At 47.0% G+C, this 16327-nt stretch overlaps 1 protein-coding gene across 1 annotated transcript in view; it reads right to left on the minus strand.

Moving 5' to 3' along the window:
* Positions 1–16327, minus strand: part of AHRR (aryl hydrocarbon receptor repressor) — a 69681-nt gene that overhangs the window by 12714 nt on the left and 40640 nt on the right. The window contains exon 5 of the mRNA XM_077749407.1: positions 6934–7023. Within this exon, the coding sequence (XP_077605533.1) occupies positions 6934–7023 (90 nt within the window). The remainder of the gene's footprint in view (positions 1–6933; positions 7024–16327) is intronic.

Here is a 16327-nt window from a genome sequence, read left to right on the forward strand (position 1 = left end):
CCCACCAGAAGGTGCCCTCGAGGGCAGAGAAGGAGGCTCAGGGAGCAAACACCTTCTGGGGCCAGGATACCCACTTTCTCCAGGACTCAGAGAACTCATTAAGCTGTGTGTCTATGATGTGGCCACTTTTTGTCCTGTCACAAAAGTTTATTAGGAAAGTGTCCCTAAGAAGTGAGGGGGGAGCCGCCAGATGAGACCAGAGCCATAAGGTGAGACGGGAGCTGCCAGGTGAGCTGGGGGTCAGCACACGAGAGCCCAGCCGGGCCTCCTGGCCAGAGACCTCCTTCATCCTGGCGCCTCTGGGCCTGGCCGCTGCTCCCATCCACGATCCCATAAGGACCTGCAGGCCCCCAGCCTCTGTCTGCTCCTCTGTCTTCCTACCTACCTGAGCCCTGAGTGCAGAGGCCAGCCCTCGAAGGCACCGGGTCCAGGTTGGGAAGCTGCTTTTCGGGGCACTGCGACAACTGTTAGCAGACGTATTCTGAGTGTGTTGATAAATGATGAAGGCCACGCACATCTCCCGGTTACCTTCCCCTAACTGAAGGGCGCCACTCGTTATCCGCATGGAGAACCTGGCCCAACAACACCTGAATAACCTGCCTGGTGCCCTTGGCCATCTCTTTGGAACGAGCCATTTCTAAGTTTGCATCATTTCTCAACAGGATCATTATGATACCTAGATGGAGGCAAAGGCCCTGAACAACTGAGTCCAGAAGTAAGTCTACTTTTTAAGAAAGTAACTAGTGTACTCACCCAGACTGGATGAGACCCACTGTCTTTTCAAGGGGCCTCCTCCTGCCCGTAACTGCATGGCTAAGGCTCACTGGGATCCCTAAATGTCAACAAGACACAGCCGCAGGCAGGGAGAAAAGGAACACGATCATAACTCGAAGGCTGGACTGCAATTACCTGTGCCCTCCTTAGTCCAAAGAGATGCTTTCAGAGAAACAAGCGGTCACAGAGAGGTCAGAATGCTTGTTGTCCTTGGCCATTGTTGTCCATGGTCAGAGGCTCTGGATGTCAACTTGGGGCAAACAGGCAGAGACCAGCTCATGGCGGAGGTGAGTGCACCAGGCTCTCCCTCCAGCTCAAGCGCTCCACTCACCTGCCAGCTCCCACCCCACCTGGTGGCCCTGTGATCGTGCGTGCCCTTCACACGGGGTGCTTTCCTAATAAACTTCTGTGCTTCAGCCTAACATTTGGCTGAAAAGTGCCCAGATCACAAGCGTACAGAGTGATGAGTGAGTTCCTGGATCAGGAAACAGGACACAACAGCTTGTCAGAGCCCCTTCCCTCCATCCCCCTGGGGGCGGCCGTGGCACAGACTACCCACGCGGTAGGCTGGTGATGTTTGTACGTGGAATACTGTTCTCCAGTGTCTGTGCTCTGTTGTTGAACATCACCGTTGTAACATGCACCCACGCCATGTGTATGGTGGCAGTTTCTCGCCCCCATGGGGGGAGTGTTTCCTCCACCTGATTAATCCACTTGGCCCCTTCCACACGCCACTGCCGTGTCTGAGTGAGTCTCTTCTGGGCTCACACTCGGGGGTGGGGTTCCTGGATCGGGGTGGCAGAGGGCCAGCATTAGCAGGTAACACCAAGCGGCCTTCCAGAGTGAGTGCACAAATACACATGCCACCGCAGTGGAGCAGTGCCAGTCGAGTCGCTTCGCATCCTGGCCGACACGAGGCATTCCCGGCCTTCCTCATCTGGGCCGCTGTGGTGGCTGTCACGGGGCCTCGCTGTGGTCTTAGTCTGCACATCATGAACTGATGAAATCATGCATCTCACGTAGTGTCTGGTCTTCAGGTGTGAGTATGAGCACACATAGTGCGTTATGTGGGTGTGTGCGTGTCGCCTGTTTGTGTTCTTCTCTCAAGTTTCCATCGAGCTCTCTTGCTGACTTGGTTCTTCATCTGCTCCGGATCTGGGTCCTCTGCTGGGCTGTGTGGCCAGCATCACTACTCCCTGACCTGCCTTTCTCCTCTCTTAGTGGATCTAACACACCCAATTCATCTGTCTTTCCTCACTCATCATTCCTCATCGTCTCCTAACTGGATTCTGAAGCTTCTAGAAACTTCTGCCATTACCTGATATTTATTGTGCATGGTGTGAGGTAAGAGCCAAGATTCATTTCTTTTTAAGTTTTTTAAAATGTATTTATTTATTCTTGAGAGAGAGAGAGAGAGAGAGAGAGAGAGCGCACAAGCAGGGGAGGGGCAGAGAAAGAGAATCCCAAGCAGGCTCCACGCTGACAGCACAGAGCCCAATGTGGGGCTCAAACTCATGAACCATGAGATCATGACCGGAGCCAAAATCAAGACTGACCGAGCCACCCAGGCGCCCCCAGGATTCATTTCTTTCCCACGTGGATCCAGTTCACTCAGCTCTGTTTGTTGACAAGACCACTATTTCCCCACCGCCAGCAGTGCCTCCTTTATTTTAAATCTCACACCAGTGCACACGTGTCTGCTCTGAGTTTCCAGTTCTGTCTCGTGGGTCTGTTCATCTAGCAACGGGGTTCTACAGGAGTTTCTGTGTCTTGCGTGTAAATCCCCAGTAATCACCACTCCTGCCCCCTTGCCCTGGACAGTCCCAACTCTCTGCACCCCCAAAGCTTGTCCATCTCTACCTAGCAAAGCTGCTCAGTTTTATGATAATGTCATTATCTCTATAACATGATCTGACATCTTTATAAGGATAACTGGAGTCCTCTGATTCATGAATATGGCATACTGTTCTGTTTATCTGGTTCTTCTTTAATTTCTATAAATAATGTTTTATATTTTCTGTGTGAGGTACTACATACCACTTTGTTGACTCACCACTGGGAGTTCGGTGTGGTTCCACCCTGCTGTAAATGGATGGCATTTTCCCCTCTACAGTTTGGTGAATGGAAAAGCCTGTGCTGACCTCCGAGCACTGGGCAGTCATAGCTCCCATGGGAAGTTAATAAGCAGGCACTGTCATTCAGCTATTCTCTGGTGAGCTTTAGTGGGTGACCCCACACTTTGTAGAGTCCCAGAAGGTGTGTGTCCCTGGATGTCCTGTTCATGTCTCCCCACACCTTAGCTAATTAATGGAAAGGATGTGTGGACTTAACATGGAAGAGGGGGTCTGTGGCTTAACCAAAACAAGAGATAGACCAGTGGTGAGGGCATAATACAACTGGAAAAAACATTTCTAACTCAGGCAAATTTAAAGATCTAGCCAACGTGAGTACTTTTTAGGTTGGAGCAACAAAGGTATAATGATTAGTGTGGCAGTAATGTCTGACTGCCATTAGTCTCCCTTAATCTCCCAGAGTCTGCTCCCTAAAAGTGGGGTCAATAAAAATAAATGGGGGGGAAATATGACAAGAGGTGGAGAGAACAGTAGAATAACTATTCAAATAGTGTATAAACAGGGGCGCTTGAGTGGCTCATTCGGTTAAGTGTCTGATTCTTGATTTGGTCTCAGGTCGTGATCTTATGGTTCTTGAGTTCAAGCCCCACATCGGGCTCTGTGCTGACAGAGCTTGCCTGGGATTCTCTCTCTTTGCCCCTCCCCCACTAGCATGCGCATGCACGCGCTCATGTGCATGCTCTCTCTCTCTCTTTCAAAATAAATTTTTTAAAAAGTGGAAAAACAAGTACAGCTTTGATCAAGTAAAGCCAGCCTTTATTTTAGCTCTAAACCACCATTTCTGGAGTCAAAAATAAAATCATGATCAATTTTTATATCCTCATCCCAGCAGTCCTCATCTTTACTTTTTGCACAAACTGCACGCACATCTGTTACCTAGCCTGTGGGATTCCCAACTGCGCCGATGCCCTTGTCCTGGTTCACACGGAGACAGCTGTCCGCCAGCTGCCAGCCTGGGAGAGAATGGACCACTTCTTGAATCAATAAATGTCAACGGCAACTAAAATATGCATCTAAAACCTAGCTGTTCATCAAAATGTCTGCCGAACCTGAAGACACTAAAATAATTAGTTCCTGACTTTCGTTAAGTATTTTGTACAAGAAGTTCACAACAGCACAAAGTTGTTCTAATATTTTCCCAAAATATTTTACATAAATAGAAGCAATGCCTGATTTTACGGCATTTGGAAACAATTTCCTTATAATAAAAGGCAAAACTTTATTTTATGTCTAGCACTTGGTAGAAAATAACCAGGCTCCAAGAAAACAGAGAGTCTAGTGAGCACGTTCAGACCTGGGACCGAAGCACCCTTCGGGACACGCACACTTATCACTGAGGCCACCTCCCAGACTATGGCTAGAGGCAGGCAGCTCTGGGTGTATCTGGAGAATTCATAAGGCAACTCAGCAGACAATGATAGGAGCTGAAGGGAATTCTGAGCATGGAAAAGGCAGCCCAGACCATGTTTTTCTAGAATCAGACCCTGCACATACCATCGAGGAGACAAAGACAGAGAGTTTGCCATCCAGGGGCTAGAATCACATAGTGTCGTCCACAGCCTGGTGCCGGCCATCTTCGGGCCGTCGAGCTACATACAAGCTGCGCGAGGGGCCCCAAGGCCAGAGGGCCATGTGAGCACAGCAACCTTGCAAGTGCGTGCGGGAGGTGACTGAAGGGAGGAAGGGCCTCAGCTGGCGCTCATCTGTCTGGAGCGGGTGATACGTCCCCCACCTCTTCAACCCCCCCCCCGCCCCACCTGCCCCGCATGCCTGCAGGCGATGGAGCTGGACATGAGGACACAGCGATGGAGCCCTGTTGTCACCCGCTGCCAGGAGCAGCCTGCTCCCTGGGGTGTGCCTGCTGTGGGGACGCCTCCCCCCGAGTGTCTCCAGGTGCCAAGGCCCAGTGCCCTGCACATGAAGGAAGAACAGGAGGCTCAGAGAGAGCAGAGCCAAGGTCCCCCTGTGGTGCCCGGGCAGCCTCGGGAGCTGCTCTTGAAGACCACACCCAGTTCACTCCCTCACTCGCCACACGCTGGCCCTGTCTGCGGGGTCCTTGCCGGAGCTACACCTCCACGGGCTGCGGGGGCCAGTCCAGGCCACAGGGTCGGCTGTCACCAGGGGCTGCCCTGTGGATGACTGGGTGCATGCATGGTGGCTGTCCAGAGACTGCCCGGAGCCAGTGGGAGGGAAGAGGCCTGGTCAGGACGGGGTGTGGCCCACTGGGTCCCAGGTTCGGGTGGTAGGAAAGCAAACGTAGAGGCGTGTGTAAGACGATCGTTTCTCAGACTCATCTGTGCAGTGAGAGCCACCTCAGTTTTGGGAATGATCCAAGGTGATAGTTTGCATGGAAATTAGATCAAATGCTCCAATTAGGCTCAGGGGTGTCAGGCAGACTTGAACTTTCATGCGTCAGAGACCCACATTCTCAGATGTTGGCTTCCACTGCCCTTTGCCTCTGGGCATCCGCTTGGTCTTCCGCCTGTCCAGTGAGATCTTTGTTATTAACTCCACGACCTGCCTCTCTGCTCCTTTCATCACTTGGCTCTGATCCTGGATCCTGCACACATTTCCCCTCTGCTGGCAAAGGTAGTCTGGGCACTGCAGGAGGGAGGTCAGGCCAATTGAGTGATGGCCACACCCAGGCCAGGTACCTGCGGGTGGCCTTCCCGGAGCCTGGCCAGCACCCCACTGGCCACTCTCCTGCGGCACCTCGGTGGCCTCTCCACCACCCAGGGGCCATGGCCTGCCCCTCACCAGCGAGGGTGTCTCCAGAATGTGCTCCTTGCTGGGGCGCCCAGCCTCCTGTGGGTCCTGTGGCCCCTCCGCTCGCTGTGTCTCTGTCTACGTCTGTGCCCCCTTATTGCTGATCCTGTGTTATTAATGATTCTTTATCCTAAACTTACATTAATTCTTTATATTAAACCAGCCAGATCATTTCACAGTCTCTGTCTCCAAACAGGACCCTGGCAGATATACTGTCTGCCTCACTTTTCTAAGTTCTATTTGGTCTTTTTCTAATCTGCCTGTTTGTATGTTGAATGGAGTGTGTTTACAATTTTGCCTGATGAAGCCATCTTCAGAAGGGACATCTTTATGGGGATGGCCGTGGCTGCAGCTAAAGGTCACATTTGTGCTTCCCGGTGTCTCACGATCTCATCTGTCCACCACTAGCTCTGGACTTGGGAGCCTGCACTACACAAGAGTGTAAATTTCAGGGTGCCTGGGTGGCTCAGTCAGTTGAGTGTCTAATTTCACCTCAGGTCATGATGTCACAGTTTGTGAGTTCGAGCCCCACGTTGGGCTCTGTGCTGACAGCTTGCAGCTCGAAGCCTGGAGCCTGCTTCAGATTCTGTCTCTGTCTCTCTGCCCCTCCCCTGCTCACACTCTAACTGTCTGTCTCCCTCTCTCTCTCTCAAATACAAATAAACATTAAAATTTTTTTTCAAAAGTGTGAATTCCAATTTGAACTTAAAGCTCAAACTTTAGGTTTCTCATGAGTGACTTCCTTTCCTTCCCAGAGGCTAGGCAGAGAAGTTTCCTTTTCCCTCTCTGTGCTATGGGTTTTATTTATTTATTTATTTATTTATTTATTTATTGCACCTTTTCTTGGAGGAGGATCCAGGGTTTGATGGGTCTCAACTCCAGAGCCTTGCCCCAATGTCTGTAATCATCCAACCTGGGCAGGCCTGTGCCAACAGACCAAATGAATCATCTGCACATCAATAAGGGCATTTCCAGAACACACTGTTTCCTGAATGTGCCTCATATCTGAGGTTTTAGACAGTGATGCTGTGGCAAGGTCACAGCCAGCAGAGGTCACTGCCCAATACACTTGTGACACCCTGGACACCGTTACCCCTCTCGTGTGACCTCAAGCCCTAGACAAAGCTGGGATGCGGAAAGCCTTACCTGATAAAAGCTGCATGATAAGGAAAACCTGATTTTACAAATGTTTCAGGCTAAGACAGCAGCGTGTGTGAGACAGTGGGACCCACCACGCAGCAGGGTGAGGAGCTGTGTTTACCTGGTGGAAGCCCAGATAGTCCACGATTGTTGCTGATGCATAAAATATCATGCCTTCCGCACTCACGACCAGGGCAAAGCCATCGAGAGACTAGAAGAAACAAGAACTAGAGTTGGCTCCTGCATACGTTCTCAAAATCTTCACAGTGAGAAAGTGCAAGCACTGTTTTTGCTGCATTTTCAACCATTTCTCCCACTCTGTAGTCTGTATTCATAACCTCCAGAAATACCCACTTTTAATTTATTTATGACCATTTTGCAATAGGTCCTAAGGTTGCAGATGACAGGGGAACTTGATCATAGTTTATAAGCCTCAGCACTTGTGTTCTTCTCTTTCTAATGCTTATAAAACTCATGCTGTACAAAGTATAAATGTCATCATGATGAGATGAGACCCCACCAGAACCTGGAACAAAACAGGAGACTTACTTCACTCTACGGACTGTCCCTGTTCATGCACTTTCTTCCAGACTATGTTCTGGTTTTCCTAAGAGTTTTTATCATGAAAAAATGTCAAACTCCATCAAGTGCTATTTCTACATCTACTGAAATAATCACATAACATTTCTTTAGTCAATTAGTGTGGTGAATTTCATGATTCCTGATGGTGAATCATTCTTGCATATTACGGGATAAGCCTTATCATAATTTTTTAAAATGTTTTACTTATTTCTAGGAGAGAGAGAGAGAGACAGCGTCAGCAGGGGAGGGTCAGAGAGAGAGGGAGTCACAGACTCTGAAACAGGCTCCAGGCTCTGAGCTGGCAGTCAGCACAGACCCCGACGCGGGGCTCGAACCCACGAACCGCGAGATCATGACCTGAGCGAAAGTCGGACGCTTAACCGACTAAGCCACCCAGGCGCCCCATCATAATTTTTAATATGCTCTTGGAAATAACTCATTCACTTAGGAGATGTTCATCTGCATTTAAGGAAAAGCTGGCCTACAGGCGTCTCTTCATATTTTGGTGTCGAGATCACTAGACATGAGTCGGGTCCCTCTCCCTCTTTTCCATTTCCTGAACCTACTTATTTAAGGCAAGGGTAAGATGCTCCTTGAAAGTTTTACTTCCAAGAGCATCCACCTTGGGGATGACGGGGAGATGGCAAGTGGAAAGGGGCGAGTTTTAGCACCATGTCAGTTTATGTAATCGTTGTTAGTATATTCAGGTTTTTAATTTTTTCTTATATCAATCATAGCATCTTAAAATATTTTCTAGCAGTGCATCCATTTCCTCTTGATTTTTAAATTTGTTAGTGTATGTTATTCACAATATTTTTATGGTTATTAAATCTGTTACATCCATAATTATTTGGTGTGCACGTGTGTGTGTGTATAGAAAAGTACAGCATGTGGCTATGCTGTGCATGACTTCAAATCTTTATTTGAAAAGCAAGCTTTAAAGCTCCATCCTGCAGTGATTTCCCAGACCCACCAGTAGTGAAGATGCACAAGAGAGCATAGCCAGCAATTTACATGATCAATGAGCATTTCATCTATCTACCTACCTTCATCTGTCTATCATCTATCCATCTATCTATCTATCTATCTATCTATCTATCTATCTATCTATCTATATCTATCTATCTATCATCTATCTGTCTGTCTACCTACCTATCATCTATCTATCTACCTACTTATCTACCAACCTATCATTTATCTATTTATCTATCTATCTATCATCTATCATCTTCTTCCTGCTCATCATCATCATCATTATGATAAAGAAAATGATAGCTCACACTGTGCAAGTCCTCATGAGTATCAGGTACCCTACTTGGAACATCTCATTCAATTCTACATCACCTCCATGCAGCAGGAGGTTGTAACTCTACTTGGCCATTGCAGAAGCTGGAGGTGAGGGATGCATCTGAGCAGTGGAGTTCATAAGTATTTCAATTTGTATCTTTAAAACAGACACTTAGAGGCTTTAAATTAACTTCTATGAAGTTTGTGGTTATTGGCAGTATATCACAATAGTCATTTCCCTTAATTCTTGACCATGTGGGATATTTTTTCTTTTAAAATTTTTGCTAATTTGTTAAGTGATAAATTATTTTACTATTATAATTTTTATTTCTTTGATTATTAATGGGATTGATATTAATGAGATTTCATACATTCACTGTTAGCCTATAGTTCTTTGGCAAACCACTCATTTACATACATCATTGGCTAATTTTTCTATTAGGGTTTATAAGCATCAGTTCCTAAGAGCTTTTAAATTGCTAATATTGAAGATCTCGAGGCACCCACCTCAAGTAGTGGTGTGGTGGCAGCCACCTAAACCCAAATACCCTCTCTTGTAAATGATGGGAAATAACAGGAAGAAACTACACAAACCAGTGCCCTTGTCATGATGAGATCACGGGGAGCTGGTAACTTGCAGGACGTATTAGCAGACAACAGAGAACTCAATTCTAGTGAGCTATGAAAGGAAGAAAGTGTAGTTTCCTTTCCTTTCTCCTTAGGAAACTAGAGAAAAAGAGCCAATTAAATCCAATGTAAATGGAAGAAAGAAAAAAATAAAAACGAGTGAAAAAAGTCAACGATATTGTTTAAAACTGTCAAATAATGAACATCATCAAGAAAGCCAAATTTGGTTCTTTGAAAAAATTTATAAAATTGATAAACCCCTAGCAAATTTTATCAAGAAAAATACAAATTGCTGACACCGGGGACTTAAAATCATTACAGAGCTGGGCACCTGGGTGGCTCTGTTGGTTAAGCATCCTATTCTTCATCTCAGCTCAGGTCTTTTTTTGGTAATAAATTCAAAATTCTTTTTTTTTTTAATTTATTCATTTTTGAGAGGGGGAGGGGCAGAGAGAGAGGGGGGAACAGAGGATCTGAAGTGGGCTCTGCACTAACAGTAGAAAGCCCCATGTGGACTTGAACTCACAAACAAGGTCACCACAAGATCATAATCTGAGCCCAAGTTGGATGCTTAACTGACTGATCCACCCAGGTGCCTGTCAGCTCAGGTCTTGATCTCGGGGTTGTGAGTCTGAGTCCCTTGCTGGGCTCCACACTAGGCATGGAGCCTACTGAAAAACAACAACAAGAACAACAAAAAACCTTCCCACAAAGAAAACTCCAGACCCAGATAAAACACACACACACACACACACACACACACACACACACACACGCACACAAAATGCCTAGGAATAAATCTGATAAAAGATGTACAAAACCTGAATAATCCAAGAGATATGCCGTGTTCCTGGATTGGAAGACTGTATGGCTTAGAGAGCCCAGTCTCCCTGAATCAGTCTATGGATGTGGTGCAATCCCAATCCCAATCTCAGGAAGGTTTTCTTCTCTTTGCAAAAATTGTCAAGTTGATTCTAAATTTTATATGTGCAGAGGGCCCATGTTTGCTAAAGCAACCATGTTAAAGAAGAACAAAATTCCAGAACTTACGCTGATGTCACGACTTAGCATAAAGCTGTGGTAACGAGGACAACGAAGCGTTAATGTGTCTGGGACAGCTGGTTGTCCGTGTGGAAAAAATGAACACGGACTCCTATCTGATTCCACAAAAATTAATTCAAAACATAGCTTAGGCCTAAAGATAAAACCTCATGATCATAAGGTTTCTAGAAGAAAACAAAATGTCTTCATGAGCTTGGAATAGGCAGATTTGGATAGGACGCAAAAACACTAGCCCTTCATGGAAAAACTTGATAAATTGGATTTTATTAAAAGACCATTTAAAAATGAAGAGACAAGCTGCAGGGCAAGGAAACAATATTCACAGTACATTGACAAAGGACTTCATCCAGAATATATAAAGTCTATAAATTAATAGTAAAAAGATGAACAACCAACTTTTTTAAATGGGCAAAAGAACTTGAGCAGATACTTTACTAGGGAGATGGAAGGCTGGCCTATCTACGGATGCAAATGTGTCAACATCATTAGTCATCAGTCATGATGCAAATAAACATCACATTAAGATACCATTTCATAAACACTGGGATGGCTACAGTCAAAAAAATGGACAACACGAAATGTTGGTGAGAATATGAACGAACACCAGTAAGAACGTAAAATGTGACAATCATGTTGGGAAGCTGTGTTGTGATTCTCGTAAACGTGAACATGCATCTCCCCTATGACCAGAAATTCCACTCTAAGTGCTTACCCAAGCGAGATGGGCATGCGCACAAAAACACCCTAACAAGAATGTTCATAGTGGCCTCCTTCCCAACAGTCACACTCTGGAAATAACCCGGCATCTACCAACCCCACATGAGGGTTATCACACAGAGAAAAAGAGCACCCTGCTGATCATGGGGCCTATGTGTCTATTTATACGGAGCCCGGAAGCAGGCCAAGCAAATCAATGGGATAAATACCAGAAAGCAGTTCCCTGGCGGTAGCAGAGGGAACCAAACTAAATGAAAGTAGGAGGAAGTTACAAATAAATTTGAAGCCCTAAGTAAATGTATGCTTTCCTAGGAAAACATGATGTACCCATCAGAATAGAAACTTTACATGACTGATTTCTGTAGATGAAATGGGAAGTTACCAAGGAGCCGGCCCACAGAAATGCACCAGGCCCAGATGGCTCTAACATGTAACTGCACCAAATCTTAAAGATCACATCACATCAATGTGCCATAAATTGTCCCAGAACATAGAAAGTGAAGGAAACTTTCTAATTATTTTTAGACACTGACACTTAACTCTGATCAAAGAGAAGTACAATAAAAATAAAATTATAGACCTTTAGTTATGGATGAGAATGTACAAATAAAACATTAGCAAACAGAGTCCAATTTCACATTAAGGAAATATAATGCACATGACCAAGTGAACTTATTCCAGAATGCAAGTTTGACTCACCATAAGGAAATCCGTTAGCTTAATACAGATTTATAGATCTATGGGAAAAAGTCTTATAATTATCTCCGTAGATAGTAAAAAAGCTTTCCACAAAATTCAACATTAATTCCTTATAAAAACTCTTAAGAAAATGGGAATTAGGGTCACATTCTTAACACAGTAGTGTGGGGGGTGGCGGGTATGTGGTATTCCTAAGTCACCAACTTACTTTGCGGGGAAACATTCTAGGTGTTTCCAGTAAAATCAGGATGCAAGACAAAGATATCCATGATCCTCCATTTCAGCGTGTGCAAACTACAGCCCCAATTATGGTCTGCCACTTGGTTTTGTAAATAAAATTTACTGGAGCACAGCCACAATCATTCATTACTTACTGTGCGTGGCCACTCTGGCACTACAAGAGTGGAGCCGAGTAGTTGCAATGGTGTGGTCCCCAAAGCTGAAAGTATTTCTCATCTGGCCTTTTAAAGAAAACACAGGGGCGCCTGGGTGGCTCAGTCGGTTGGGTGGCCGACTTTGGCTCAGGTCATGATCTCACAGTTCGTGGGTTCGAGCCTCGCGTCAGGCTCTGTGCTGACAGCTCAGAGCCTGGAGCCTGTTTCCGATTCTGTGTCTCCCTCTCTCTCTGACCCTCCCCAGCTCACACTGTCTCTCTCTCTCTCTCTCTCTCAAAAATAAATAAAATGTTAAAAAGTTTTTTTTAAACTTTTTAAAAAAGTTTTAAAAAACAGAAAGAAAAAAGAAAACGTCGACTCCGACCCTACAGTGACCACCATCAGCTGGAGGTGTTAGCTGTCGCAAAAGACAAGACCCCGACAGGAGGCATAAGAACTGGGAAAAATAAAACGGTCTCTGTTTGCAGATGCTATCACTGCATATCTGGGAAACCCTAGAAAGCCAATGATAAAATAACTAAAAAAAAAAAAAAAAAAGAATTCCGTAAGAAAGCAGTATATAAAATTAAATACCATATTCAATAATCTCTAAATTCTAGGAAAATGACCAAATTAGAGGGCATGATGATGGATAAAACCCCATTTACAAACACATCAAAGAAGATGTGTTTACTTTATAAATAAACTTAACAAGAAAGTGTAAAACATAGGGGCCGAAAACTTAAAACCTCTCAAGACACAAAATTATATTTGAACAGATGGAAAGACATCCTTTGTTCCTGGACAAGGCGACTCAGCGTTGTGAAAATGTCTGCACCGCCTCAGCGAACCCAGCAGCAGACTGCCGCCCTGCGCACGGAGCAGGCAAGTCGACGCGAAGTCCAGGCGGGAAACAGGCGATAATAGCTACAAACACAGGAAAAGCGAGGAGGGCGGGCTGTCTTATTCACACACCGACGTGTGCTGCCGACCTCTGTAGTCACAACGGCTGGTGCCAGTGTGAGTGACCGTGGGCAGCTCGGTCAGTGGGCCGCATGGCGAGTCCAGAAACAGGCCCCAGCTCAGGGGGCATAGGAAGCAGGTGTCACCCGAACTGCTGGGACAAAGATGGGCTGTTTAATAAATGATGCTTTGTCAAGCTTTTTTTATGCTTTGTGCTTGTCTGTCTGTCTGATCAGGGCTGGAGGGTCATCCACAAGGTGACGTTTGCCCCTTCAGGTTACGGGGTTGATGAATTGACAGTGGCTCCTGACGCCGAGCATCACCTTCTTCCCACGGCCACCATGGCTCATCCTTTCTGTGGCAGACAGAGTCAACCCGCTGTGGCTTTATTTAGAGTTCTTTCATCTAGTGTCACAAGGAGATGAGTTGACTTCTCCTTTGTGCCCTCCATCAGGCTTCATTCAGTGCATGGTTTTCTGACCTCACAGAATTAGCCACTACCCTCTCGCCTCCTGTTCTGTGGTCTGGAATGGCTTGGGGAACTTGGTTTTCTGTATTTAGGTTTCCTAAAACTTTCTTGTAGAAATGAGTGGATCAGACACCCCCACCCCCAGCTCCGCTCTCCCTCACCAGTGTGACCTGACTCTGTTCAGAGTCACATCACATGTGCCCACAAACAGCCCCCTCCCTGATGCCACAGGGCAGAAGCTGGGCTCTGGGGAGCCTCCCTGCTCTGCCCCGTCACACCCCTGCAGGAATGGCTAGAGGTGGAGCCAGCCAGAGATCCCCAACATCGTGATCCCCGCTCAAGCCCTGCGCTGCCAGCCTCCAAGGTGCTGTGGTCAAGCCTCCGTCCCGTGGAGCCACACAGAACCTGTCCACAGAGAATGTGTCTTCTACTGCGTGATGCCTTATCTTTTGTTTGCTCCCTACTTTGTTTTCAGAGAACACTGTTGTAGATTTTCTGTCTTCTTCTTTCAAGGTACAATGCGACTCTTGCCTCAGATGTGTATTTTCCCTATGAGGGGTAGAGGTGTAGGAAAAGCGCACCCACCAACCAGAGCTAGTGTGTTCTAGCATGTTCTAGTGATGGGACGATGTCACGTGAAGGTCCCAGGAAAGCCCTCGGGGCAAAGGACAAACCCTTCCAGCTTCACACAGAGCCTGCTCTGCTACAAAGCCACACATTCAGCCACCGAAGCATCATTCAAAAAGGGAAAGTCACAGCACTCATGAAAATGTAAAATAAACATTTTCCAGAGGCCTTCAAGAGAGAGACGCAGGAAGATGTCAAAACCAGCCATAAAATCACTCGAGAAGCTAGGTGTTCACAGGTAGTTAGGATAAAATTTCTGATATGAAACCATCTGCTCCAGATAATCCTGGAGTGGACTGGCTCCTCTGTGACTTGAACGTTTCAAAGTTTTGGACACTTTTCTGATGCAGAGGCACACACACCGGGGCAATGACTTCACAACAGGACTCAGACTTTGTGCTGGATTTTCTGGGCAAGAAACCTCCGTCTCCCAAAGCCCCACAGCCGGGGCCATGGACTTAAATGATTCTTGCAAAGCCCCCTACCCCTGAACCCCAATGTACTTCTGAGGAACAGGAAATTGACCCCATACAACAGAAGGTCCACCAAAACATCTCTAAGAATCAAATAAACTGTGTTATTTGTCATTTTAATAAATGTCCAGCCCCAGAGAGAAGTGTGTGGTCCCACTATCCTAACACCTTCGAGTGGTGAGTGGAGTCCAGCATCTGCCCGGAGCTCGTCCTCGGAGCTGTTTGAGAGTTTGTAAATGTGCCTAAGTCAGGTGCTGGGGGGCTCAGTCAGTTGAGTGTCTGACTCTTGATTTTGGCTTAGGTCATGATCTCAGGGTTCTGGGCTCGAGCCCCGTGTCTGAATGTGGAGTCTGCTTAAGATTCTCTCTCTCTCTCTCTCTCTCTTCCTATGCCCCTGTCCACCACCTCCACCCATTCTCTCTCTAAAATATACATACTTACATACCTGCCTAACTCCCTGCCCCAGTGCCTCTGTTCTTGGACACACAGTACTCGGGGGATGGCACCTATGAACGTTGGGGATTTATCTGTTTATATCATTTATCAAAAGACCTGTCTTCACTGCCTGAGACGCGGAGGTGTGGAGGTCTGTGACGACGTTTAAGCACACTGCCGCCCTACAGGGTGGGGGCCTGGCTAAGAGGAAAGGGGGCACCTGGCGCTCAGCTCCAGGCACTTCACCACGGAAGAGCTGGGGCTCCTTTCTGCCTGGATGTGACCCGGCCCCCATCCTGCCCCGTGCTCAGCTGAGGCCCTGGGGGCTGGCGCCCATGGGGGCTGTGGGTTTCAGAGTGGCAGGGCAGGGAGAACAGGCTGGTGCCACCCACTTCCCATGCAGTGATGGGGACACTTGGGTAAGTCAGGGCACTGTCCCACAGCGGCTCACGCCCACTGGTGCTGGCGCAGCACCCGACCACGATGCCCCTGCAGCCCCATCCCTGGGATTTGGACAGAGGTTGGTGGGGCCACGCTGGGGTCCACGGAGGGGTGGTTAGGAGGCCATCGATTCTGCTAATGGGCTACCAGAGTCACTGTTTGTTGTCACCACAAGCTGAGAACCTAAGCCAATGGCAGGCCCTGAGGTCGGGAGACACAGGGGGGCAGTCAGACCAGCCGCCACGCGGTGCTGGCGGCGGTGACCTCAAGGGGCAGGAGGTGCCCCAGCCCCCCCAGAGCAGCCAGAGAGGAAGAGGGGCACCCAGGGCTCCACCAACTCCCTGAATGGCTTTTCCCCGTGTGGAGGCTGCTGGGCCCTGATGGTGTCCTGCTAATAACAGTCCAAAGACCAAACGACGGCTCAAGGCTCGAGTATATAAAACGCCTTCTCAAAAAAGATTTTATAAGATTAGTCACAACCAAAAACAACCTTAATTTTAACTCACAAAGCAGAAATTTTTTAAAAAAGAAAAAAGACCATAAAATGCTGTTTGCCGAGTCATATGGATTCAATATCGGATTGACATTCTGGTCCAGAATCATCATGCCAAATACTTTTACACATGTGGGACCATCTTTCAAATATGCATCGCCAACGTTTGTTTTCTCCCGGTCTCTTTTTAATCCTACAAGAGTTTTGTGTTTTTTCAAACATGGTACATGGAAAATGAGCTCACTTTTCCAAGTGGAAAAAAAGGA

This window comes from Crocuta crocuta, unplaced genomic scaffold, assembly GCF_008692635.1.
Source record: "Crocuta crocuta isolate KB4526 unplaced genomic scaffold, BGI_CrCroc_1.0 scaffold89, whole genome shotgun sequence".
NCBI lineage: Eukaryota > Metazoa > Chordata > Mammalia > Carnivora > Hyaenidae > Crocuta > Crocuta crocuta.